This window comes from Natator depressus, chromosome 4, assembly GCF_965152275.1.
Source record: "Natator depressus isolate rNatDep1 chromosome 4, rNatDep2.hap1, whole genome shotgun sequence".
In the NCBI taxonomy this organism is placed as follows: Eukaryota; Metazoa; Chordata; order Testudines; family Cheloniidae; genus Natator; species Natator depressus.
In genome coordinates this window covers 56,267,530-56,292,056 of record NC_134237.1, presented here as the reverse complement: position 1 = coordinate 56,292,056, position 24,527 = coordinate 56,267,530, and the positions used below count along the sequence as shown (strand labels likewise).

General features: G+C 40.4%; 1 protein-coding gene across 2 annotated transcripts in view; it reads left to right on the top strand.

The window, feature by feature from the left end:
• Nucleotides 1-24,527, top strand: part of NR3C2 (nuclear receptor subfamily 3 group C member 2) — a 261,892-nt gene that overhangs the window by 232,665 nt on the left and 4,700 nt on the right. For both annotated transcript variants that reach the window (XM_074950972.1, XM_074950971.1), the window contains exons 7-8: nucleotides 10,414-10,544; nucleotides 17,119-17,276. In XM_074950972.1, coding sequence (XP_074807073.1) covers nucleotides 10,414-10,544; nucleotides 17,119-17,276 — 289 coding nt within the window. The remainder of the gene's footprint in view (nucleotides 1-10,413; nucleotides 10,545-17,118; nucleotides 17,277-24,527) is intronic.

Genomic DNA, 24,527 nt, shown 5'->3' with positions numbered 1-24,527 from the left:
CTTTAGTGTCCTCAGCTCTGCTGCTGTTCTGAAAAACACATTAATTCAGCTGTAAATAGTTCATAGCTTTATTCTGCTATCAGCTCTCAAACTTCCCTCCCTATAGGGGTAGAAGCTCATTCCACAAGAGCTCTTGCAACAATCATAGCACCTCTTCAGGACATACCCCTCCGAGACATTATGCCCTGGCGCAGGACTTGGCTGCTGATGCCTTTTTTGGGATAGTGGTTCTCTGCTCAACCCTACCATCCTCATTCCTTCCTCCTATTTAAGTGCTTCTTGTCAGTCGCCCACAGTGGAATACAGCAGGGACCGTCACTCGAAAAAGAAGAGGAGGTTACTTACCTGTAACTGGAGGTTCTTTGAGATTTGTGGTCCCTATTTGTATTCCACCTCCCACCCTCTTTCCCTGCTGGTTCAGATCTTATCTTATGAGAAGGAACTGAAGAGGCCATCAGTCCACTGTGCCCTTTATCGCCCTGGTAGGAGGCACGAGGTGAGCCAGGGTGCTTGCCTGGACCAACAGACACTGCTTTCAAATTCTCTGACTCCGGGTGCCTGGTGTGCATGAGTAACCCACAGTGGAATTCGAAATGTTGACCAAATACTTTTTTTTTCAATACTTTTAGAGTAGAGCAGGGGTAGGCAACCTATGGCACGTGTGCCAAAAGTGGCACGCAAGCTGATTTTCAGTAGCACTCACACTGCCTGGGTCCTGGCCCCCGGTCCGGGGGGCTCTGCGTTTTAATTTAATTTTAAATGAAGCTTCTTAAACATTTTAAAAACCTTACTTACTTTACATACAACAATAGTTTAGTTATATATTATAGGCTTATAGAAAGAGACCTTCTAAAAACTTTAAAGTGTATTACTGGCACGCGAAACCTTAAATTAGAGTGAATAGATGAAGACTCGGCACACCACTTCTGAAAGGTTGCCGACCCCTGGACTAGAGGATCTGCCTTTATTGTTTGGTTTCTGCTTTGGATAGAAATTCTATATTTGAATAATACGAATATGGCAGTAGGAATGTACTACTGTCCTCCTGACCGGGATGGTGATGGGGATTGTAAAATGCTCTGGGAGATCAGGGAAGCTATAAAAATAGAAAACTCAATAGTGGGGATTTCAGCTATCCCCATATTGATTGGGTGCATCAGGACAGGATGCAGAGATAAAGTTTCTATAAACCATAAATGACTGCTTCTTGGAGCAGCTCGTGCTGGAACCTAGAAAAGGAGAGGCAATTCTTGATTTAGTCCTAAGTGGAGCACAGGATCTGGTCCAAGAGGTGAATATAGCTGAACCTCTTGGTTATAGTGATCAGAATGTAATTAAATTTAACATCCTTGTGGGGGCTGAGGGGAAAGTAATAAAGAAGCCCACCACAGTAGCATTTAACTTCAGAACTACACAAAATTACTGCTGGGGGAATTCCACACCAAAAGATTAAAAATTTTACGCAAAGTATTTTAAAATTCTGTGTATTTTATTTGTCAAAATAACATAATATAATCATGCCAGTTTCAGTTATTTTAGTAATTTATTTCAAAACACCCATCAACAAGTATGTCTGTAACAATACAGACAACAAAAAAGATTCAGGAAATGTTTTGACAAATAGATTCTTTACTAGGCATATTAATACAGAATTTTTGAGTAACATTTCTGTATTGTAGTTTAAATGAATTATATTTCCCACACCCTCAGAAGCAGTGCAAAGGCTGGGAGGAATCAGGGGTATGGAGGAGCTGAGGGAGAGGGAAATAATTGCTGGGAAGGAGGTAAGGAGTGAACCTGGAGGGTTTTTGGGTATGGGTGGGAGAGTATGGAACAGGGTATTTTTTGGCAGGGTGCAGGATTGTCCTGGCACTAGCCTCTCCCATTCAATCAGGCACATCTGTCCCTGTCCCGCTGTGTCCCTGCACCCCCACACCCCATTCAGCCAGACATAGCTGCACATGTCCCCATATGGCCCTGCAACCCCACTCCCATTCAGCCACTTGCTCAATGTTGTCACCCCAATAACTCCTATGCTCCCATGACTAGACCTTCTGAACCCCTGTGTGTGTGATTCCCCCCCCCCAGCAGCCCTGTGTGCCCTGCTCTGTCCATCACCCCCATGTCCTTTGCCTTCTCACCTGGCCCCATGGACAGGGCTCTGTGAGGAGGGCAGCTTCTACCTCCTTCTCCACGACTGGCTGCTCCGGCCCTAGCACCAACTGCCCTCTTTTCTGGTGCCACATCAGCCCCTGGTAGGTGAAAGGTGTAAATGCAATGTTACCCGTCTCATGGCTTCCCTTCGCCTTCCTGTCAGAATCAATTATTCTACGGGGAGGGATCTGTGAGGGACATTAATTCTGCATTTGCTCAATAACGCAGAATTCCCCCAGGAGTAAAAAATGAGGAAGCTAGTTAAACAGAAATTAAAAGGTGCAGTCACAAAAGTGAAAAAGCCTGCAAGCTGCATGGAAACTTTTAAAAAACAGCATAATAGAGACTCACATTAAATGTATGCCCCAAATTAAAAAACACAGTAAGAGGACCAAAAAAGTGCCACCATGGCTAAACAACCAAGTAAAAGAAGCACTTAGCGACAAAAAGGCATCCTTTAAAAACTGTACCCAGTACCTGTCCCAGATCTGAAGAATTGCTTCGTGTATCTCGAGAGCTTATCTCTCTCACCAACAGAAATTGGTCCAATAAAATATATTATCTTACCCACATTGTTTCTCTATTTGGCAACTAGTTTTTTGTGCAACATTATCCTTAGCTCATCCACGTTACATCATCCGCAAGTAATTCCTGGAAGTAAACTAAATAAGTCTGTATCTGCGCACAGTGTGGATAGGAGACTAGATAAATAATAACAATCATGAATAATCGAGATTGCGACTAGTAAATGCCTCTCCTTTAAGCAAACATATATCAATAAAAGAAAAACACCAATGACAGAACCAGAAAGAATATGTAAAAAAACCCAAAACCAACAAACCCCAAAACAAAAAACAACTGTAACAATATGTATGCTTAGAATCAGATCATTTTTATGCTAATAAAGGTACAAACTGTTTCAATACGCTCTTTGGTGTTGACTAGGCCAAACAGGCAAATGTATGACAGACACATGGGATGGGTTTAAATGAGTATTAATTACACCTTGGGGAGGAGCACTACACTGCCCTTTTCATGCTTTCAAATACTAAGCATTTAATTGGTTCCAACGCAGATCACAGGACTTTAACCACAAACTAAACAATAACTCAGAAGAGAGTCTACCCTAGACTCAGTTCTGTTGTAACACCCCCCGCCCTGCCAAAGGACACACCAGGGGGATGGAGTGTCAGAAGCTGGGAGCTGGGACGCAACATCATAAGCCTCACAGCTTCTAATCTTCAACTAAGGGAACGGAGGGTGGGGCAGCTAACTGGAGAGTAAAGGTACATCTACCCTGCAAAGACAAACCCATGACACCAAATCTCAGAGCCCAGGTCAATTGACTTGGGCTTGCAGGACTTGTGCTGTGAGGCTAAAAATAGCAGTGTAGATGTCTGGACTGGAGCCTGGGCTCCAAGACCCTTCCCCCTTACCAGGTTCGAGGCTGCAGCCTGAGCAGGAACATCTACACTGCTATTTGTAGCCCTGTGAGCGCAGGTCAATTGACCCAGGCTCTGAGACTTGGTGTTGCAGTGTAGACATACCCTAAGAGGCTTTTGAAAAGTCTGGTCAACTTTAAATAGGTAGTGGGGGGTACCTGGAAGCCAATCAGCTGGCCCTTTCCCCTCTTAGCCAGCCAATGACTAAGTAGAGAACCAAAGGGAGATAAGGAATACAGGGGAGTAGCGCCCCCCCCCCCATTCCTGGCACTCATGAGTTTTAGACGTCTTTCATTTCCTGCTGTCCAGTCAAAAGGTCCGCCCCATTAAAGGAGGTGGGAGGGTAGAGGAATAAGAAACCAGAGACAGCATTGAGCACAAGATGTTTCATTCACTCATACATAATGATGTGACTTGTGGTGTTAGATGTAAAGGCTGGGGTGTTACAGCATGGTCCATTTCTTGTGTATAAGCAAGTCAAGCTAAAATTGGGAAGGATCCTGCATCGATTCTAATCTATAATTTATGTGTATATGGATCAGTATATTTATCTGACTTCATGGCACCTGTAGGTGAATTTCAAGTTTCTTGGTAGCCCCAGGCAGTTAGTAGTTGGTTTATGTCCTGAAGTATGAGGAATTACTTTCCTTACAAAACTTTTATCTTAGCAAATGTTAATTATTACTTAATAATGAGTTAATGATTCATACAAATTTGTTTTTAAAAAAAATCCTACTAAGCTCTTGGCCTCAGAGTTGTCTTATGGCTCATTAATATGCATTGTGTAAAACTGTATTTCATTTTGTAATTTTTAAATGTTACCATTTAATATCATTATCCCTTTTTTGTGTGTTAGGAGAGTGGATAAATAGGAGAACTCAGTCCCTTTTCAATACTATTAATTCAGTTTTGGGCAATTTCAGATTAAGGGTGAGTGAATTCCAAAGCTGGGCCTTGGCTGACTGACTGCAGCAGTATAGCACAGGGACAGGTAGGAAGGTCCTGGCCATTGAGTGATTTATAGGTTAAAGCCAGCACCTTAAACTCAACACAGAAACCAACAATATAATATCCAGTCCTCTCACCTTAATCTGCACACCAGATCTAAAGTGTGACCAGATGCATGGGTTGAGCATTCAGCACCAGGGATAATCTCACGGCTGTGATGGTGGTCATGAAATCCTGCGCCCTTCCTCTTTTACCTGTAGCGTTACAGTTAATTTAGAACCCAGGTATGTATATGAGTAGATAGAAATAATTTTATCAGTGGTTCTAGAAGTTTCCCTAACCTTACATGCACTGAATTTCATTAGCTATAGTTCTGACCAGTCACTGAGCTTTGTTAGTTTCTCCTGCTGGTTCCTCAGATGCTTCTCTAGTTTTGTCTAATCCAAATAATACTGTCAGCTATATAACTGAGAGAGAATAAAATTCCCAAGTAGCATTAGTAGCCAGGAATGCTTTTTTCATCATCATTTGGCAGGGAGATTTTTAACTCTTCTTTCTGGAAGCTGACTTCACAACTTTTACCCATGTTGTCATCACTTGCACATTGCATTTCTACAGTGAGCTTTTCTTGGGGCTCCACTTAAGAACTTGAGTTAGCACTGAATATGCAGTAATGCTCACTTTGCTGTTTGCCATTTAGTTACTTCAGCTACAGTGGTTTCCTGTTCATTTTGAATTGCAATTCAAGGTATAGATTTTGAACTACAAATCCCTATGTATTTTTGGCCCTGGCTACCTTAGGGACTCCCTCACTCTTTTTGCCTTATCACAACAATGGAGATTGATTTGGGCAAAAAACAGCCCCTAGATGTGGACAGAATGGGATGGTAGGACATATTACTTTCCTACTAGTCCAACAGAAACAGTTTGTTAGGCCTTAGGGCTCTATTTACCCAGCTTTTTGCCTAATGATATGGGTTTGGGGTGGGGAATTGAGTTCCGGACTGGATTTTCAAATTGCATTGTATTATTTTAGAATTAAATTATCTGTGATTTTATATTTTGCACAGGCACATTTAATAGTGAAAAATAAATAAAATGTTCCCTTTAGATACACATGCAGATCTTCCATTGACTTCACCCAGAGATTGCACCCATGTATATGAAGGCAGAACTGGGCCCATTTTTTCCTATTCTATGCAAATTTCTGCTTTGTCCTATGGAGTTTCTGGGTGGGCAGGTAGCATAAGGACCATTTTTCCTCATTTCTCCCTTTGCCCATTGCTCCTCTGCAGAAGCTTGATACAGAGCTTTCTTGACTTGATGCACAAACTGTGTCACCTCACAGCCCCAAAGAGTTATGGATTGCTCTGTGGCATCGGGGAATAGAATGGGCATCCTTAAATTCCTAATTGCGTTTGGTGACTTAATAACATTAGCTTAGTATTTACAGCATTTGTTAAGTATTGCTTATAAAATTATAGGAAACTATAGGAAATATTGCCTATCTAAGGCAAAACAGAAAAGTTTTAAAGAGTGATTGCTATAGGCGCTTAGGTACTTGATGTGCATCCTAGTGCAGTAGTAATATAACAGTCGCCAGACAGCCAGGTGGAATAGCTCAGAGAATCAAGATTCAGCCATTACTGCAATACTAAAAGAGGAAACGTTAGAACGTAGACCCATTATGCCATACTTTTAAAAATGTCTATTTATTTTAATTTAATATTCTGTGCCTTGATCCTGCACATCCTTACTTGTGTTTAGAGCTTACTCACATGAATAGTCCAGTTCAAGTCGTAGGGATTGCTGTATGAATAAATTATACTCAATCAGAGTAAATGTTGCAGCCTTAGATTGTAAGCTCTTTGGGGCAGTGACTATGTCTTTTTCCATGTTCTGTACTTTCGATACTTAATAAATAATAACAGTTGATCTTGTTTGCTTTTCTAGTAAGAAAGTCTAAGGATATTCTAGTCAGTGTTCAAAGTGTTGGAAATGTTTCCTTTTGATTTTTCCTGTTCCTTTTCATATCCTTAGTCCATGATGGATCATGGCAAATTAAAAATAACATGGCATGCTACTTGTAACTAAGCTAGAAGAGGGTGGAAAAGAGGAGAGAATGTAGAGTACACCTAATAATGGGGAGAAAATTTTCTTAGCATTCAGAAGAAGAAAAAAATCTGCTAAGGAAACAGAGAGAACACCAAGAAGCTTTAATAAGTCTTTGTTTGCATACACTGTGATTCTTCTCTTTCACCAGCCAGTTTGTATGTGTCATAAATATAAAGGGAAGAGTAACCACCTTTCTGTATACAGAACTATAAAATCCCTCCTGGCCAGAGGCAAAACCCTTTCACCTGTAAAGGGTTAAGAAGCTAAGATAACCTCGCTGGCACCTGACCAAAATGACCAATGAGGAGACAAGATACTTTCAAAGCTGGAGGGGGGACAAAGGGTCTGTCTGTCTGTGGGATGCTTTTGCCAGGAACAGATCAGGAATGCTCTTCATAACTCCTCAGAACTTCTGTTAAGTTAGTAAGTAATCTAGCTAGAAATGCCTTAGATTTCCTTTTGTTAAATGGCTGGTAAAATAGGTTGTGCTGAATGGAATGAATATTCCTGTTTTTGTGTCTTTTTGTAACTTAAGGTTTTGCCTAGAGGAATTCTCTATGTTTTGAATCTGATTACCCTGTAAGGTATTTACCATCCTGATTTTACAGAGGTGATTCTTTTACTTTTTCTTTAATTAAAATTCTTCTTTTAAGAACCTGATTGCTTTTTCATTGTTCTTAAGAGCCAAGGGTTTGGGTCTGTGTTCACCTATGCAAATTGGTGAGGATTTTTATCAAGCCTTCCCCAGGAAAGGGGGTGTAGGGCTTGGGGGGATATTTTGGGGGGAAGACATCTCCAAGTGGGCTCTTTCCCTGTTCTTTGTTTAACACGCTGGTGGTGGTGGCAGCATAGGGTTCAAGGACCAGGCAAAGTTTGTACCTTGAGGAAGTTTTTAATCTAAGCTGGTAAGAATAAGCTTAGGGGGTCTTTCCTCTGTACCCTAGAGTTCAGAGTGGGGAAGGAACCTTGACAGTATGTTTGAAAAGTCATTTTCTTTGGTTCAAATAATTAGTTGAACTTAATCCAGTTGCTGTATTATGTGAATAAATATTTTGAATAAGTAGAGAAAAGTGTTGCTGATCAATAAAAAATGGCTAGTGATCATTGAACAATTATAGTGCTCTATTATACACCTGTCAGGGTTCCTTCCTCACTCTGAACTCCAGGGTACAGATGTGGGGACTCACATGAAAGACCCCCTAAGCTTATTCTTACCAGCTTAGGTTAAAAGCTTCCCCAAGGTACAAACTTTGCCTTGTCCTTGAACAGTATGCTGCCACCACCAAGCGTTTTAAACAAAGAACAGGGAAAGAGACCACTTGGAGACGTCTCCCCCAAAATATCCCCCCAAGCCCTAAACACCCCCTTTCCTGGGGAGGCTTGAGAATAATATCCTAACCGATTGGTTACAAAATCATCAAAGACCCAAACCCCTGGATCTTGGAACAATGGAAAAATCAGTCAGGTTCTTAAAAGAAAGGTTTTATATTAAAAAAAAAAAAAAAAAAAAAAAAAAGAAAGGTAAAAATCATCTCTGTAAAATCAGGATGGAAAATACTTTACAGGGTATTCAGATTCAAAACGCAGAGGATCCCCCTCTGGGCAAAACCCTAAAGTTACAGAAAACAGGAATAAACCTCCCTCCCTCTTAACACAGGGAAAATTCACATAAAACAAAAGATAAACTAATCCGCCTTGCCTGGCTAACCTATACTGGTTGCAATATTGGAGACTTGGATTAGGATGGGTTGGAGAAGATGGATTACTGTCTGGCCTCTCTCAGTCCCAAGAGAGAACAACCACGTAAACAAAGAGCACTAAACAAAAGCCTCCCCCCCGCCCCAAGATTTGAAAGTATCTTGTCCCCTTATTGGTCCTTTGGGTCAGGTGCCAGCCAGGTTAGCTAAGCTTCTTAACCCTTTACAGGTAACAGGATGTTGCCTCTGGCCAGGAGGGATTTTATAGCACTGTATACAGAAAGGTGGTTACCCTTCCCTTTATATTTATGACAACACCCATATTATATCCTAATTTTACAAGTGAGGCAAACAATCCAGGTCCTCATGGCTGTTTACTTTTACCCTTTTTGTCTTGCAATAGTATCTTAAACACAGCAAAGTTCTAATTAGCGCTGTCTTAAATTTTAATACAGGATAGTTTAGTCTGAGATTGCCTAAGAAAAGAGCTACTTGGAGATATGAAGAGAAAGTAGAATTTGTTTGTTTTAAACTATGACTAAGAAATTTTTATCTCTAATATGGTGTGGTATGTAACTTCTCTTAAAATAGAAAAGAAAATTGGTTAATAAGAGGTTCGTTTGTATAAACTTCCTCATTTCAGATCGTCTCATGGGATTACAAAAAGGCATTTTCTTCTTTATAAAGGCATCATAAATATATATGCTTTGTCAGCTATTGGTATTCTAATATAACAGAACTGCAACAGTTTGACTAAATACCTAAAAGTTCCTTGTTAACTTTAAAAATGGTTTCCTTTAGGCAGTTCAGTGAACTATACTAAGCTCTAACATAAACTTCAATAACTAGAAAATAATTTATCAGATTCACTTTTATTGTAGCACACATTTATCTTTGTAGCTTGACCTTCTATGTTGCCAGGAAAATAGTTAGAACAGCTTTGGAAATTGAAGTTATTTGGGGTGGACGAATGCTAAAAGTAGCAACACAGAAATCTAGAATAGCTTATGCTCTATTATTTAGTCCTGATATCCTCTTTAATACCCAGATGTCTGTCCACAGTATTAAGCTGCTAACTCCTTCGTGGTATATACCAGTGATTTGAAGGAGATAACATGCAGTCATGAATTTCATTTTATTTTTATAAGCCATTTGCCTCATTTCTCATTCCTTTCCTAAAACTGTTGGTTGTATTTTTACAATACAGCACCGTCCAAAATGATGTTGTCCAAGTCAAGACGTCTACCTGTATGCTGAAAGAATCTCTCGACTGCCCCATATTTTTGTGTAAAACTGACCATATACTTTATCCTTCCTCTTGTTACCGTATTTCTTCCCCTCACTACACACGCATACTTAGCCAATTCCCTGAGCAGAGTTGTGTAACTGATTCAAAACATTACACAACATGGGCTCAGATATCAAAGTGAATACGTCTCCTTTGGAACACCGTCATGTCAATGTTGCCTTAAGCCAGGAAAAAATTGAAAGGACACTGACAACCTAATTTTGTATTTATTTATTTTTTGACTAGTGTGTTATTACGAATATCTTCAAAATTTAAATCTCAAATTTGTTTTCAAATGATATTTCTCTCTATTTCTGTAGCTTTTCCCCACTAGTATAGTATTATCCCAGCTTACCCTATAGTAAGCCCAGTTAACGAAAATTCCTGGTTCAGTGAAATCGACTTATGTGCCTAGGTCGTGATGGGCCTCTTAGCTTAAAAGGACTCTGTTCTGGGTCCTCCAAGGCCAGAATGCAGTGATCAGGATTTGGAAAGGTCAGCTGGTTTTAAAGTGGCTGCATTCTATTTTCTCTCATTCCTGGAGCACATAGAAGAGGTTGCCACTCACAATAAGATGGAGCACATACAGTCTCTGTAGGCCATAAATCTGTTGCTAAACAAGAACGAGGGGCAGGCTTTATTGTAGAACTCTGTTGGCTGCATTTCACTGGAAGGTTGCACTTTGGCTTCCCTGATGCAAGGGTTGCCATTCTGGATTTTCTTATGCATTTGCATTCTCACATGCTGCTGTTCTGTTTTTCCTTTGCAGGGAGAGGATGCGTCAGTCTGCAATGTTTGAACTGTGCCAGGGGATGCACCAGATCAGCCTGCAGTTTGTTCGCTTGCAGATTAGTTTTGAAGAATATACCATAATGAAAGTTTTGCTGCTGTTAAGCACAGGTAGGTTAGTTCCTATTGTTACCTGGCATACTTGCTAATTGTTAGAGGGCATATTGATTTAGCACCTGTAATTCATAAAGTGATACAAGGCATTTAACTACAGGAGTAACGAAAGAGGAAGCAAATTTTGTCCTGGAGGTTCATATGTTCACAAGAGAAGGGGTGGAAAGCAAGGAAAAAACGGTTACTCACCTTTGTAACTGTTGTTCTTTGAGATGTGTTGCTCATATCCATTCCAATTACGTGTGCGTGTGCTGTGTGCACGGCCGTTGGAAAGATTTTCCCCTAGCAGCATCCGTCGGGTCGGCTGTGGAGCCCCCTAGAGTGGTGCCTGCATGGCGCTCAATATATGACCCAGCTGACCCAGCGCCCCCTCAGTTCCTTCTTACCGCCCGTGATGGTCGTTGGAACTGTGGCGTCTTGCTCTGCAAGGTCTTCACGTTTCCCTAGCTTTGGTAGATAGTTTGTTTGTTTTTTGTTGGTAGTTCTTGTTTTTGTTTTAATTAGTGGCAGTCAGGTTGGGGGGTTACCCTCCACCTTGGCTATTTTTCTTTAGGGCTTCGTGCCCAAGTCTCTGGGATTCAAGCCCTGCAGGTCCTGCTCTAAGCCCATGCCAAGGGACGACCCCCATAACTCTTATCTAAAGTGTCTGGGGGAGGCTCACCAAGCTGAGAAGTGCAAGGGATTTTGTCCTCGGACTAAAAATGAGTGGGACTTTCACCTGAAGCAGCTCCTTATGGAGGCGGCACTTATTCCCCAGCCTTCATCGGCACAGCAGGACCCAGCACCGAGTTCTTCAGTGCGCAGCACCCCGGCAGCGGTAGTGGAGGCGGTGCTGCTGTTGGACTCTGCTCAAGACCCATGCACCACCGCTCCCCAGCACTGAAGCTAGCAACATCAACTCGGCACCTCTCCCACTGACCAGAACCGAAGCAGCACTGAAACCCGGAGAAGGAGGTGGAACTGGAAGACCTGGTGGTGGACATTTTGGCCCCAGAAGGTCTGTCAAGGGTGGCTCTGCCTCTCATCAAGACCATCCAGACCAAGGCCAAAACCATCTGGCAGACCCCGGCCTCCATTCCCCCTATGGCCAAGGGGGTAGAACGTAAATACTTTGTCCCCTCGAAGGGGTATGACTATTTGTTCACGCACCCGCAGCCCTGCTCATTCGTGATTGCGGCCGTGAACGAGAAGGAGAGGCATGGACAGCTGGCCCCTGTGCACAAGTCGAAGGATGCCAAGCAGCTGGACTTCTTTGGCCACAGGGTGTACTCTACGGGTGGGATCCAGCTCCAGATTGCCAATCAGCAGGCACTCCTGAGCCGCTACAACTTTAACTCCTGGAACTCCATGCTGAAGTTCAAGGAGCTTGTGCCTCCTGAGTCCAGGGAGGAGTTTGGGGCTCTTGTTGATGAGGGCAAGACCGTGGCATGGACCTCTTTACAGGCCTCACTGGACACTGCGGACTCGGCCGTGTGTACCTTGTTCTCCAGGATTGCCATGAGGCGCATCTCCTGGCTGAAAGCCTCTGGCCTGCCCCCTGAGGTTCAGCAGACGCTGCAGGACTTGCCCTTTGATGGGGAGGGCCTGTTCGCAGAGCAGACTGACTCTAGGTTGCATAGCCTTAAGGACTCAAGGGTGACCATGAAGTCCCTGGGTATGCACACCCCAGCAACCCAGTGGAAGCACTTCAAGTGCCAGCAGCGGCAGCCGCACTCCTACCCTCCTTGGCTGAGGCAGGACTTTTACAGGTGGCAGGGGTGGAATGGCATGAGGAAGCCCTCCAGCCCTCCATCTGGACAAGGCCAGGGCCCGACCAAACCATCGTCGGGTTCCAAGCAGGCCTTTTGAAGGGACGCCTGAGGACAGTGTACCAGACTTACCCCAGGATCCTTCCCCACCTTTTTTGAATCATTTATCCCATTTCCGCCATGCATGGTCTCAAATAACTTTGGACCGCTGGGTCCTTCACACAGTGGAAGCGGGATACTCTCTCAAATTTTGTTCCTTCCCGCCCTCCCACCCCCCTTCCCCGTCCCTTTTCAGGGACCCCTCTCACAAGCAACTCCTTATTCAGGAGGTTTCAGGCACTCCTCGCCCTGGGAGTGATAGAGGAGGTTCCGTGGGAATTAAGGGGCAAAGGGTTTTACTCCCCTTATTTCCTAATCCCCAAGGCCAGTGGGGGCCTCCGGCCCATTCTGGACCTGTGTGAGGTCAACAAATTCATGGACAAGTTGAAGTTCCACATAGTCTCCCTGGGCACCATTATCCCTTCCCTGGATCCTGGAGACTGGTATGCCGCCCTCGACATGAAGGACACATACTTCCACATAGCAATTCATCCGGTGCACAGGCGCTTCCTGCGCTTCCTGTGCTTTGTGGTCAACCGCGAACATTACCAGTTTACGGCCCTTCCATTCGGCCTTTCCACAGCCCCCCGGGCGTTTACCAGGTGTATGTCAGTCATGGCTGCCTTCCTCCGTCGATGGCAGGTGCAAGTGTATCCTTACCTCGATGACCGGTTGCTTCGGGGCCGCACCAGAGAGCAGGTGCAGTCCCACTTCCCACACATATGTTCCAACAGCTGGGTCTCCTCCTCAACGTAACGAAGTCAACCCTAGAACTGACCCAGAGGATAGAGTTCATCAGGGCGGTCCTGGACTCCGTTCAGGCATGGGCCCTCCTACCGGATTCCCGTTTTCAAGTTATCATGGGCATCATTCAGGGCCTTCAGAGCTTCCCAACCTTGACAGCAAGAGGATGTCTGATTCTCCTCGGCCACATGTATATGACCTGGCACGCCAAGCTCTGGCTGTTCCAAGCATGGCTCACCTCAGTCTACCGCCCGGGGTGCGACAGCCTGAATATGGTAGTCACTGTCCTGGAGCGGGTCCTTGCCTCTCTCCGCTGGTGGCTCAACTCCCTGGTGGTATGTGAGGGAGTCCACTTTCACAGCCCACAGCCTTCCTTGTATCTGGTCACTGATGCACCAGCTCTGGGGTGGGGTGCTCATCTGGGGAACCTTCAGACTCACTGCACTTCAGCTCTTCCTGGTTTCTACTTGTGAGCTATGGGCAGCTGAGAGCAAGTCTAGGGCTGCTCTGACCTGGGTCAGGGGCCACTTCAGGCATGTCTACGTTGCAGCTAGGAGTGAGCTTCCTGGCCTGGGCTTGAGCTCATGCACTAAAAATAGCAGTGTGGACATTGTGGCTTGGGCTGGAAATTGGGATCTCAAGCCCTCCCAACCTCATAGGTATAAGAGCCCAAGCTCCAGGCCAAGACACAATGTCCATGCTGCTACTTTTAGCATGCTAATTCAAGACTCGCTAGGATAAGTCTGTCTGCCTAGGGTGGGAGGCTCACTTCCAGCTGCAGTGTCAACATACCCTTCGGCTCTTAGCCAGCTCCATACTAGAACCTCTCCCAGGTGCAGTGCCAAGTGGAGCTCAGCAGCACCTGGCTTTCTCTCTCCTCCCCTCAACAGGGACACAGGACAATTCTCTCCCTGGGAACAAGAGGAGAGAAAGAACAAACCACAAGTGACAGTTATGCTGCTTAATGCACTGCTGGAACGTGCTCAGATACTATCTACGATTGTGAGAGTGGTATAAGAAACTATATATGATAGAACAGAGTAGAATAAATAAGTAGATCTCCTGTTTTTGTAATTAGCAGTGAAGGGAGAGAAACTATAGAAAAGTAATAATAGTTTAATTGCATATAGAAATGTGGCGGTAGTTGTTTCAGTAAGATAAATATGTATTATTCTACCTTTTTCTTAGACTATTAACAAATGGGTTTGTAAGAGTTCATTGCAAGAACCTGTTGGGTAAACTAAATTACTTGGTTCAGTCTGAAATGGACAATGATGTCCTTAGAAAATCTACAGAAATTTTTTTTTGTCAGTTTTGGGATATTCTGCTTATTTACATTGTGTAACTTTAATAGGGAGGAAGAAAGTAGGATAAAATGAAGATTATGATAATGCATATAGAATATTTTCTGTGATCAGCAATAATTCCAGTTTCTAATAACTTCACCTGGATACTATATTCTGATAGAAAATACCATGCTTGTTTTTATTTTTATTTTTCATTATTATTGAATCATGTCACGTGTAGTGTACTATTTGCTTTGAAACTTCTATGATGACCACATCAAGGAAGTTTCACTCCAGTTACATGTGGAAGAAACCACACATTACATCTCAATTGTTTTCTTGCTTTTCCCCAGCCCATGAATCTTGGATGATTGCCAGTATGCCTTCTGCATTTAATAAGTAAAATCAGAAACACTCGGCTGACCTCCAGAATTCGGTGTTTTGCTTGACTTTTTTTTATTTGTGATCTTATTTCTTCTTTTTATAATCTGGCTAAGATGATGGTGTAATAATTTTCCAATATAACAGTAAAATAAAGAAATAATATTTGACAGAAATAGAAGTATGGCTTTAATTCACATTTTTATAATGCCATCAGAAATACAGGAGTGTTGATCAAAAGTTATATTTTCCTACTTTTAATTGGATGGATTTGTAAATATTGAGGAAATTGTGAAGTCCTTGCATTTTATGCAAGTGCCATGGCATATTGTAACTATTTTATTTTTTACTGAAGGCGATTTATATTTCCATCAAAAAAGGGTGATTGATTTTATTCATTCGGTATGGACTTTGCTCACAAATCTATTTAAAACAATGGTTGCTTTGTGTTAGCTGTCTTTGAATGTTGTGTGCCTTCAAGTTTATTATTGCAATTGAAAATGTGTAAAGAAATCTATTTACTCTTGGTTTTCAGGTTGACACATTACCTGTTAGCTTGTCTAAACCAGAGGTTCTCATACTGTGGTCCCCAGGGCACTTGGCGGTTGTTCACAGGATGCTTGCTGGTCACATGATTGTAGATCTCTTCCTTATTTCCCACTGCTAAATTGCTTTAGTAGGCAGCTAAAAAACTATTAAATTCATTCCTAACTCTATTCTGTGTAAGTAGTTTTGGTAGTAGCCACATGGACATTCTGTGATCACAGTGGGAGGGAAGGTGAACTGTGGGATTAAGAGGGAAGGTGTTCACAGGACAGTCTCTGTAGAGATGCCATCCACACATTTAAAAAATCCTGTTCTAGGTAATCCTCTACCATAGTTAACTATTAGAAAATAAACTCACTTCTTGCACCTGAAGTATTTAATTTTCTTGTTGCAGACCTGAGTTAATACATCCAGGATTTTACATTTGTTTCATGATTCAACAATATCTATTCTAAACAATTTAGTGAATACTGAAACACCATGACATTGTTGAGAGTTATTAGTAACCTTTTCAAGGGCAGGTCCAGGATTCAGTTTTGGTCTGATCCCACAAACATTTACCACTGGATGTAGTATCTATTACAGTGAATAATCTGGTTGAAGTTTTCAAATAGACAATGGTACTCTCGTTACCATTGGTACTAGTTCCACGGAAGTCAGTCAAACTGCTCACAGAAATTAGTACTACAGTAGAACCTCAGAGTCACGAACTAACCGGTCAACCACACACCTCATTTGGAACCAGAAAGATGCAATCAGACAGCAGCAGAGACCAAAAAAAGCAAATACAGTGCAGTACTGTGTTAAAGGTAAACTACTAAAAAAATAAATGGAAAGTTCAGAAAGTTTTGACAAGGTAAGGAAACTGTTTCTGTGCTTGTTTCATTTAAATTAAGATGATTAAAAGCACCGTTTTCCTTCTGCATAGTAAAGTTTCAAAGCTGTATTAAGTCAGTGTTCCATTGTCCACTTTTGAAAGAACCACCATAAAGTTTTGTTCAGAGTTACCAACATTTCAGAGTTCCAAACAACCTCCATTCCCCAGGTGTTCGTGACTCTGAGGTTCTACTGTATGCTCAGTAGAATTTCAGAAATGGGCCCTTCGCTAGTACTGATCAGAATTTTAATGGGGTGTTAAGAAGAAAGCTTTCGTTGAGACTGCAGACATAGTATCATGTCAAATCTTTAAGCAGAATGTGAACTTAGTAAAAATACTCTCTTGCTCTGGATTAGCATGATGGCTCTCTTTAAGATATTACACACATGCTCAATAATGTCCTAACCTTCCGACATTCTTTGATTGCATAAGAAATATGTTCTTTGATGTAGCTTTTCCACACCTAGCCGTTATAATCTGAGTACAGTACAATATCAAAGCAATTGCAAGTATGTGCTGTACATTGCCGCTCCCCCCAAGTATAGTATAGCAGACAAGTGATGGTATGTAGTGTCCTCAATTCTAGAGAAAGATTCCTGCTCCCTCTGCTATCACTTTGTGCTTAGGTCAAATGAAAAAATAATTTCAGTGGGTGGCTAGTGTGTGCTGTATTTTCAAGATGCTATTCTGCCCCACTTAACCCTTCTGCATATACTAATCCACATACACAGATCTGGAAAGGACTCTTATATCATTTGAAAATGTTTATGATGCTCCCACACAACACAAAGACACTTCTATAACCCTTCAACCATTAACTTTATAATGTAGATAATATAAGAATAATCAATAAAATGAATATTAATACGAAGATGTCATTTTACTGGTAGTTCCCAAGGATGGCCTCAAAAGCCAAGCTGCATTTGAAGAAATGAGGGCAAATTACATCAAAGAACTAAGGAAGATGGTAACTAAATGTCCAAGTAACTCTGGACAAAGCTGGCAACGATTCTACCAACTGACTAAGCTTCTGGACTCCATGCACGATGTAAGTATAATCTATTAGGGATCTTAAAGCACATAGGGTGGCATCTTTAAGAAGGATTAAAGAAAAAAATTTCTCCCTTAAGGTAAACTAATAATTTTTCATTACACTAACCAGCAGGGAATCAATAGGTAATCAGTTTTTAAAGAGTCTATTAGAAGTTTCTGGACAAATTTAGGGGAAAATTGCACATAAAATTAGAAAATAAAAACCTTTAAGGGCCAGGTTTTGATACTTTTATTCATGTGAATAGTACCTCACACCACAAATAATCATGTTGAACTCAGCAGAACTATTCATTGAGTCAGGTGTTACCCAATATGAGTAAAAGTACTGGAATCTGGCCCTAAACCAGCAGATGAATGGTGTAAACAATTCTTTTTCAGAGAGCAAGATTAGTGAAATATGCTGTGTGGTGTTAAAACTTAAGGAACGCCCATGAGTCAGTTCAACTACAAGGTGTTGGATTAGAGTTTCACACTTTTTGTAATTTAAGAACTGGTTTGTTAATAAAATGTTTACTTCACTGTTGAACAAATATGTGACCCATTACAACTGCTAATCTCATAACTCAATCTTTCTAAAACATTTGTTAATGGTTTAGGGTCAACTTGGGTCCCTTGAAGTTTTGCTGAGCTTCCAAATCCAGCATTAATTGAATTTTAATTATTTCTATCCCTCCATTTTGTTTTAAAGGTATTTTGTGATGTAGAGGCTTACCTTGTAACCACCAGTTACAAGAGGCATACCATACCTACTGTCAAGGCTATCAGTAAACACTGTTTAAACTGTATAGCAAAAGAAAGAAAACTCCCTCACTCTATCCTGATGTGGAAAAAAAATTTTTTTTGCTTTGAGCTGCATGTAGAATGTTGGGCCCTAATTGTAGAAGCTGCATATAAATGTCTCTCTTTTGTACTTGTCTTAGTACAGTGCAGTGCAGTTTAGGTCAAATCTGTAAGAGCGCCTGAGGCTCATATGTATATTCTGTTTACAGAATATACATATGGAATTATTTTTCAGATATTATTCTGTTGTTCATTAAAATCATTTAAAATCTCAGTGGGAGGAAAAGGACATTATTAGTACTGCAGTAATAGCTCATTCTTTAGAGATCCATTTTCATTTATATTGTGCCAATGAAGGATGTTTTACTGTTTGGTTTGAAGGAATGGGTTTGGTGAGGAAAGAAAGTCATTTGCAAGTTATTCACATATGAATCTCCGCAGCAGTTGATACAGTCCTCTCATGCCCCTGCTTTTGTAATATTTTTCATACATTTCATTGAAAGTTACATGATTGTCTTCTGAAATATAGAGTTTGTGTTTTATTTGGTAATTCTTTTGTACTTTTTTTAATAAGGAGAATTGTGTGGATGGGAAGTAATAGCTGACAGAATTCCAAACTTATTTAAAATAATACAATATTCTACAGTAATTACCCAAAACACTGCATTAGTATTGTAACCTATAGTGTTTTGATCAATCACTTCAGAATGCCGTGGTATTTTACTTAATTTTTTAGTAAGGATCAGAATTGATGATGCCATTTTTATTATAGTATAAGCAAGTTAAGGGATTTTTAAAGAAGGTCTTGCTGTCAGCATTTTCTTTAAAACAGCCAGTTGTCTGCACAACACTGCTATTTTGTGTGACTTACCAGTCAAGCACTTGTTTATTTTTCTCCTTACAATTTACTTTTTACTTGTATTGGCTTAGATTGTTCCCGTGGATGTGTGTTCCCAAGACTAATCTCAATATCAAAATTGGCCAAATGTTAAATTAATTTAGACAAAGCACATCAGAATAATTTTACAGTAATGTTGACAAGAGATGAGAAGCGCTCTTTCCCCTGTAGAGTGGAATTTCTCAGCTTTTATCATGGAAATGAAGGTACAATTTAAAAAAATTTTTTTTTTTTTTGCTAAAATCCTCAGTACAGGTCAATACTTTTCAGCTGTCACCAATATAATTTTAACTTTCATTCCATTTAATTTTAAAGGATCAGAATATACTTAGTCCTGTGAATTCTCTAACCACAGCTGAAATCCCATGTTTGTATCCCTGCTGCAGATACAGCATTGGCATTTGCAGCACAAGCCTGAAGGGAGCTCTCTAGAATTCATGCTTATTCAGTCCTGCGGCTGCCTCTAGCTTTTTCATTAGAGCAAGGCAGCGTATCATCATTTGTGGAGTTTACTTTACCCTGGTGTAGTGCCGCACAATCATATAGTTTCTTTGTATCTTAAGACTTGCTTTTATTAACCTGGTTCTTAAATATTCTTTTTTTAAGGACTATATAAAATAAGAAATTTGAATACTGAATGATACTGTATTTGGCTTAAATAATATGAATAGCATATAACCAATGAGATGGTTTTATACTGCTCAGTGCTTTCAGCCTTTCATCTACATGGTGAGCATATGTGCAGACAAAAATGTGCTGAGATGATGGGGAAAAAAGTTTCAGGAAGAGCAGGTAGGCAGTAAAGTATTTGAAAATATCAGCAACTTTAAGCAATGGCTCATAAAACCTTCAAGCACTGAAAACAAAACTGAAGAACAAAAGAACAAAACCATTCCTGAATGGTTCAGGTGAAGACATATGCATCAGATAGCTGAAATACACAAACACAAACATACACACTTCACAGTTTTATCAGCGTTGTGGGGACCAACATAGTTAATCCTCATTTCAGGGATTTTCTTTTTAACAATTGTGACTGTCATAAGCAAATTTCTAATGATTTCATTAAACAGCGTTGTTTGTTCAGAACCATAATGCAGTGAGGCTAGTTGATTCCACTTCCTAACCAAATTGGTAAGGCTCATACCAAGGAATGACTAAGGGTATTTGAGAGAGAGAGAGAGGGAGAGAGAGTTCTTGTTTGTAGGTGAACCACTCTGTTTGATCAGACAACTAGCAGGCTGGAACATCATAAACAGTTGCATACACATGCTATCAAAATTTTCATTTGGATTTTCAACATCTCCTGGAGCAAGTTTGCTTTGGGGGCAAGGGTTGTATCTTGACAATCTTTGTTTCATATAAGGAGTTTAATGTATGTTTCAGCAGTTCTCAGAACAAAAGTTGAGTTCAGTTTCAATCTAATTGATATTTAAACAGACTTTGAGTTCTAAGCGCTTTTGTTTCGATGCAGCATCATTAAACCCTAACATGAATGTACCCTTTGGCATGGCATGATGAGTATTGCACTGTTGTTTGCTTGTTGATATTTTCAGCCTGATAAAAATAAACTCTTTAAGGACCATGCTGCTGAATCATTAATATTTACGGTTCCTGATGGGAATACTGTACAGCTGAAAGAAAAGGAGTACTTGTGGCACTTTAGAGACTAACCAATTTATTTGAGCATGAGCTTTCGTGAGCTACAGCTCACTTCGTGGATCTTCCCATACGGTCAGGCTGTGAGAACAAAGATTTTACTTCTTTGAAAAAAGCTGATATTGGTGGTACAATAGAGTGTGTCATGAATTCACAGAATTACTTTACATGAAAACACTGAGGCTTTGCGTTTGTCCCTGATATTGTAACTAATACTAGGGAGAAATTACTGTGCTGTTACCCAAACTCTGCCTTAAATTATTTGAATTTGTTAATTTTCTAGTTAAGTTGATTATGAAATCATGGTTTCCATATATGTAGTCTTAATCATAATGATACTGTAGGTAAACTTTGAGAGGAGTCAAGGAGTGACCATAACATTTCATGCCATAGACACAGATTGAGAGGGATTTCTAAGTGAAAGCACTGGCTCATCTTGCCAGTGTAGGGAAAGGGCTCAGCGTGGTAATGTGCACCTTTGCAGCCTGAAGCAGTTTTTGTTACTCCTGGATGTACAAGGTTATGGTGAAAATCAGAAGGCTGAAATCTGGGTGACTATTTGCCATGAAAATGCCACACTGGCTTGCGGTCCACTATAACTGTGTGGTCTTTGGTGATGGAATGATGTTCATTTCTCTGAATTTGAAGAGTAATATAGGTGAAAGTTTCATAGAAAAAACAAATAATGACAAATTGAAGTTTGGTTAATAGGGAATTAATCTTTTGAATTTCACAGATCTTAAATATAAAGTGCAAATGCAAAGACTGGTTATTGAGACAGTAATCGTTACATAAAGATGCAGGAATCTTAATAAGCCTACTTTAGTCTTAAAAATGTTTAAATGCAGTGTGTTTTTTGTGAAACACATTGCCTGTTCATGAATTAGGTAGAAATGACAATTATTCATTAATGATTAATGCACTAAAGTGAGAATCTCTGTCCAAGTATATTATCAAATCACTCTTAAAAGCCAGCATAGTTAGTTCATTATGTGGATAGCAACTTTTCATGTCTTACTGTGGTTTAGGTGACATTGAAGTAAATATTATGAATTCTGTCTTTATAATAAAATACACAATGTAGGCACCACCACCTGGGATTTATTTATTTAGGGGTGCTTATGGAGCAAGGTTTGTTACATACTCCAAGATACAAAGCCACATTTTATTGCATTCTATCAAAGTGAGCTAAACAACTTAATATAATTGGTAGGAGTGATCTATTGTTTTTTTCCTCTGGCAAGAGTGTGACTAATAAGAATTTTGAGGGAAGTAGAATTTATTTATTCTATATGCTCACACCTAAGCGAGCAAAATCTTAACATCCAAGTAACTCTTTAGTAATTTAATAGGTTTTTTTTAACAATTCATGGTTGTAAAAATAAATAATTTCTGTCCAAGATCTCACTGTTTTCTGTTTGTGAAATCAGTGGTGCCTTCATTCACACTGCTTAATTAGAGTGTTGCCATTCACATAGCTCTAGTAGAGGTGGTATCAGCACTTCCATGATAAACTCCTGCTTTCCATATTTGCAAGGACAATTGTGAAAATTCTGACAATAGAATTAGAGAAAGTGCATACTTCTATATACAGTAACATTTTGATACATTTCAAACCTCAACCCTTTCATTAGATTTTCTTTGTACAGCAATCTTCTAATTATCCCTCTGAGCCCTACTTTCTTCTTTTCCATTGTGTCATTTTGCGTTGTGTGTTTCATATATACAATAGACTTTATTCACAAGAAGGAGGAGCCATGACCCAGAGTGAGGCTTGGAACACAGGGAAGTCTAAACACAAGTAGAAACTAAATAAATCCAACTCAGGAAAAAATCAGGGTAAAAAAAATGATACCCACTTATAAGAAAAAGCTTAGTAGCCTGAAAATGCACCTGGTGAGAAGCACTTCCCACATAATACATACAGTGTGGATTGTATTGAAAATTCAGTATTTTCAAGCCTCCCAGTGGTAGACATCATTTTGCTGAAAAGTGACTGAGCCAGCTAATAGCTACTTAGATTAGTTAGTTTGCATCCAGCTTTCTGAAAAGAACTGTGAACATTACACACTTTGCTTAACTCATGGCACATTCTATTCAGATTCTTATCCTGTGTTCATCTGTGTGGTATTTGAACGTTCTGCATTAACAAAGGGAGGGGCCCTCCATGTGGAAGGAAAGATCCAGCTATCTCCATGGCACTTCCCCTCCATTCCTACCCAGCCACCTCTCCACACTGTCCATAGAGGGAGAGGTGATGTGGAAAAGGAAATGCCTAGTATTATTTCCCTCCTAGCCCCACAGAATCTAGCTGGAAAAGTAACACAGTTCCAAGTTGTATTATATTTTCTCTCTCTCTCTCTCTCTCACTCACACTCTCTCTCTCTTTCTTCCCCCTCCCCCCACAAAGTGAGTGAAAACAGTTCCAAGTTGTATTATTTTTCTCACACACACACACACACACACACACAAACACTCTCTCTCTCTCTCTCTCTCTCCTCCACCCAACAAAGTGAGTGAAAATTCTGATTTAGTAATATTTTACACCCCCTTGGCATAAGTGATTAAACAAGAGAAAATGAGATTCAGACCACTGATTTAAAACCTGTCAAATAGGCTAAAATCAGCCCAGTGTAAATAGGTAAAACCTGTTGAAGGAATCAGGGCTCTGCAAATTACATGCACAATCTTAAATCTTTCCACTTGTGTGTATGCATGCTATAGAGTCTTTAATTGCATGATCATGTACTCGCTCACATTATATAATATAATACACCTTTTTTTCTTACTAACTTGTTGGTAAGAATATAAATAAGTGGTGCAGGATGCTCAAAAATGATGTAGGGCTCTGCAGGATTATTCCCTCATGTTGTTTTACTGGGGTCGCATGGCTTAAGTAGATATATACAGTAATGAAAATGTGTGTATGAACATATACATAATTTACACAATATGTTATGGTATTTGAGAACATTTCTGATCATGTAATTAAAGTCTGTATCATAATGCAAGCACATATCGGAGTAGAATTAAGTCGTGCATAACTTTTAGTCATTTGTAACTTTAAAGTTGCTCTAACAAACAGGTTTTTTTAAGTAGAATATTCTGTAGCTTTTAGTCAATGGAGCAGCACATAAAGCAATGAAGACAGGTGAATGTACAAAGCCAGATGTGCCTGGCCATGGGGAACAATGATTTAATGAACTGCAGTGGGAAAATGTGCTAAGATTCAGGTCTCTTGTTTGCTGGCAAACACAAGGTGCCCAAATCTATTCTGTGATTTTGTCCACACCATTCTGACTTTGACAAGTGATGTCAGTTAGTCCAAGGCAGAAATCATAGATGACTTAACATACTGTAAAAAGAAAAGGAGTACTAGTGGCACCGTAGAGACTAGTCCTCTTTTTCTTTTTGTGAATACAGATTAACACGGCTGCTACTCTGAAACTTAACATACTCTAAGACTTTAGGAGATAGTTAGACAGTTGCTATTTTTGAAATGCCTGTTCTTTTTCTAATATTACTACTAGAACCCAGTATTTGTTTGTAAGAAGAAGGGCATGCACAATTTAATAAATTGTATCTTTAGCTTTCTGGTTGCCCTCCAGCCCATCTCTTCTATAGCAAAGAGAAATTGCAGTTTGTGATTTTCTGTCATAGAATTGCAAAAGACAGAGAAAAATATCCCATTTTAAAATGTCTGAAGGACAGAGCTAAATACATTACAAGAAGAGGGCCACAGCATTCATATACGCAGGTATAGACCAGAATGAAGAATCTAATCTGCAATGAAGAAAAATCTGTGTGAAAAAGGAAGTTTAAGAGACAGTCAGACTAGTGTCGTCAGCGCTTTGAGATGTACTATATTTTTTCATTGCCAAAATAATAAAGACAGCTGTCTGCCTTTTG